Genomic DNA, 2,946 nt, shown 5'->3' on the forward strand with positions numbered 1-2,946 from the left:
TGCGGTCAACTACGTGGGAGTCCAGCGACATAGCCATTACGCTAACTGCTGGTTCCCTTAAGAATTATTTTTATTTAACTTTGTTTTAATTGATCAGAGAGGAACTGAGAGTGAGAGAGAGAGAAAGTGAGAAAGCAAGCCACCAGGTCCGGGACTCGAACTACAGTCAGCCCTGTGGGAGTCAGCCCCCTTAACTACCACCCCACCTGCCGGCCCCTAGATCAGGTTAATTTTTAGCTGGGGGTTGGGGGGGGGCACAATTGGAAGATTTGTCTTCCAGACGGGAGTTTCAGTTTTAGTTAAGGGGTTACAAGTAAACAGTTCATCTTCGGGGGCCAGCAAGTGGCATGGTGGTTAAGGTAATGAACTCTCACATGGTTGACAGCGTGGTTCAAGACCTAGGCCCAGAGGCTTGAAAAACATGCCAGATGCGTGCGTGTGTGTTCCCAAAATCCCAAGAGGGAATAGAGGAGAGGGGATTGCGGTGTGGCCATCGCCCTTGAGGGGTGATTTCTCACTTTCCCTCTCTCTGTCTCCAATGAGTGCATGTGCCCTATGGCAAGAACTTAAAAAAAAAAAATCATCTTCAAAACAGGAGTTTTACCAGCATCCCTTACTTCAGGTGGGCTATTTTTCTCCTTGGAGTCCTTGTGAGAAACCTCAGAGGGACCAGCAATTAGCATAATGGCTATGTCACTGGACTCCCACGTAGTTGACTGCAGTTCGAGTCCCGGACCCGGTGGCTTAAACTCACGCCGGGTGTGTGTGCGTGTATGCCCAAGATCCCGAGAAGAGAATGGAGGAGAAGGGATTGCGGTGTGGCCATCTCCCCGGGGGGGGATTTCTCACTTTCTGGTTCTCTGTCTCTCCCTGTCTGGTGAGCACATATGCCCTATAGCAAAAAAACCTCTCTCTAAAAAAAAAAAAAAAAACAAGGGGACCACCAGTTAGCATAATGGCTATGTCGCTGGACTCCCAAGTAGTCAACCGCAGTTCACCCCCCAGGGGAGATGGCCCCGCCGCAACCCCTTCTCCTCCATTCTCCTCTCGGGGTCTTGGGCACGCACGCACAAGCACCCGGCATGAGTTTAAGCCACCGGGTCCGGGACTCGAACTGCAGTCAACTACGTGGGAGTCCAGCAACACAGTCATTACGCTAACTGCTGGTCCCCTTGGTTTTTGATTTTAACAAGATGGAGTCTGTCTGGCTCAGCAGGCCCCGGTTAGTCAGTGAGGCAGGTGCTTTGTCTCTTTCTGGCTGTTGACATCCCTCTTCCCCATCTGGCTGCCAGGCCCAGTTCTCGCACATGGGTGCCTCCATGCACCTGCGCACGCCGTTCACCTACCGGGTACCCGAGGACACCTGGGCCTGCTTCTTCCTGAGCAACCTGCTCTACGCGCTGGGCCCCCACCTGCTGGCCTTCCGCTGTCTACTACGGCCTGCCTTCTTCCTGCAGCCCCAACCCCCGGGGTCCCAGGCCTCTCACAAGAAGCAACACTGAGAAGGTTTGGGGGGGACCTCAGGACTTGTTTACACGCTCAGCCACCTCTGCCCCAGGAAGGGTGGGTTGGGTTTTTTAAAGGCAGGAGGGACATCCTCAGGTGTCTTCAGTCCTGGTTGTGGGGGGTCTCAGCCACTGTGTGGGTTGGGCCAATGGCCACTTGGGTAAAGAGACTTTCTCCGCTATCACTGTGAACCCCGGCACGGACTCGAATACCCCCGCCTGGAATGGATCCTTTTAGTAAAAACACTTTTGATGTCCAAACTGTCGCTGCTTGCGTGTCTCAGGGGACAGGGACAAGGGAGCCTCCTCTTGTCCCCCCAGGAGGGTCTGGCCATCTGTGCCATGGTGGCTGTTGGGAGCTGGAGACGCAAGATTGAAGGTTTCTTCTGGTGGAGGTGCACAGATCCATCTTCCAGATGGGAACATCAAGGCCCTGAGGAGACAAGAGGGCCAGCAGGCGGCGTGGTGGTTAAAGCTCTGGACTCACACAGGGCTGACGGCATGGTTCGAGGCCTGGGCCCGGCAGCTTGAAAAACACACCAGGCACGTGTGTGTGCATACCCAAAATCCCAAGAGGAGAATGGAGAAGGGATTGCAGCGTGTTCATCAGCTTTAGGGAGGGGTGGTGGTGATTTCTTGACTCCCCTCCCTCTGTCTCTCTGTCTCTCTCTCTCTCCAGAGAGTACATGTGCCCTATGGCAAAAACTTGAAAAAAATAATAAAGGAATCAGCAGATGGCACAATGGTTATGTTGCTGAACTCCCACATAGTCAGCTGTGGTTCGAGTCCTGGACCCAGAGGCTTAAAATTCATGCTGGGCGTGTGTGTGTGCGTGCTGAAAATCCTGACAGGGGAATGGAGAAGGGATCGCAGTGTAGCCAATCCTCCTGGGGTGGGGGTGGGGGGGTGATGTCTTACTTTCTGTCTCTCTGTTTCTCTGGCCAGTACACGTGCCCCATAGTAAAAATCTCTCTCTAAATAATAATAATGGAACCAGCAGTTAGTGCCATGGCTATGTCGCTGGACTCCATGTAGTCGACCGCGGTTCAAGTCCCAGACCCAGTGGCTTAAACTCATGCTGGGCGTGTGTGTGTGTGTGCCCAAGATCCCGAGAGAAGGGAGGAGAAGGGATTGCGGCGTGGCCATCCCCCCCACCCGGGCGGTGATTTCTCGCTTTCTGTCTCTCTTTCTGGCAAGCGCATGTGCCCTATAGCAAAAACTTCTTAAAAAAAAAATAAATAATAAAAATAAATAAAAAGGGACCAGCAGGTGGCATGCTGGTTAAAGGTGCTGGACTCCCACATGGCTGACCAGGGTTCAAATCTCACACCTGGTAACTTGCTTTCTCACTTTCCCTCTCTCTTTCTGTCTCTCTCAGGTGAGTACACGTGCCCTATAGCAAGCTAGAAAATAATGATAATAATAGGGGACCAGCGGGTAG

The 2,946-nt window shown here is 52.7% G+C and overlaps 1 protein-coding gene across 1 annotated transcript in view; it reads left to right on the forward strand.

The window, feature by feature from the left end:
- TM6SF2 (transmembrane 6 superfamily member 2) overlaps positions 1-1,766 on the forward strand; it is a gene marked incomplete at its 5' end in the record, with an annotated part of 19,893 nt that extends 18,127 nt beyond the window's left edge. The window contains 1 exon segment of the mRNA XM_014587309.1: positions 1,293-1,766. Within this exon segment, the coding sequence (XP_014442795.1) occupies positions 1,293-1,502 (210 nt within the window).
- Positions 1,767-2,946: the final 1,180 nt, after the last annotated feature.

The sequence above is a fragment of the Tupaia chinensis genome, unplaced genomic scaffold, assembly GCF_000334495.1.
Source record: "Tupaia chinensis unplaced genomic scaffold, TupChi_1.0 Scaffold000201_1, whole genome shotgun sequence".
Classification (NCBI taxonomy): Eukaryota; Metazoa; Chordata; class Mammalia; order Scandentia; family Tupaiidae; genus Tupaia; species Tupaia belangeri.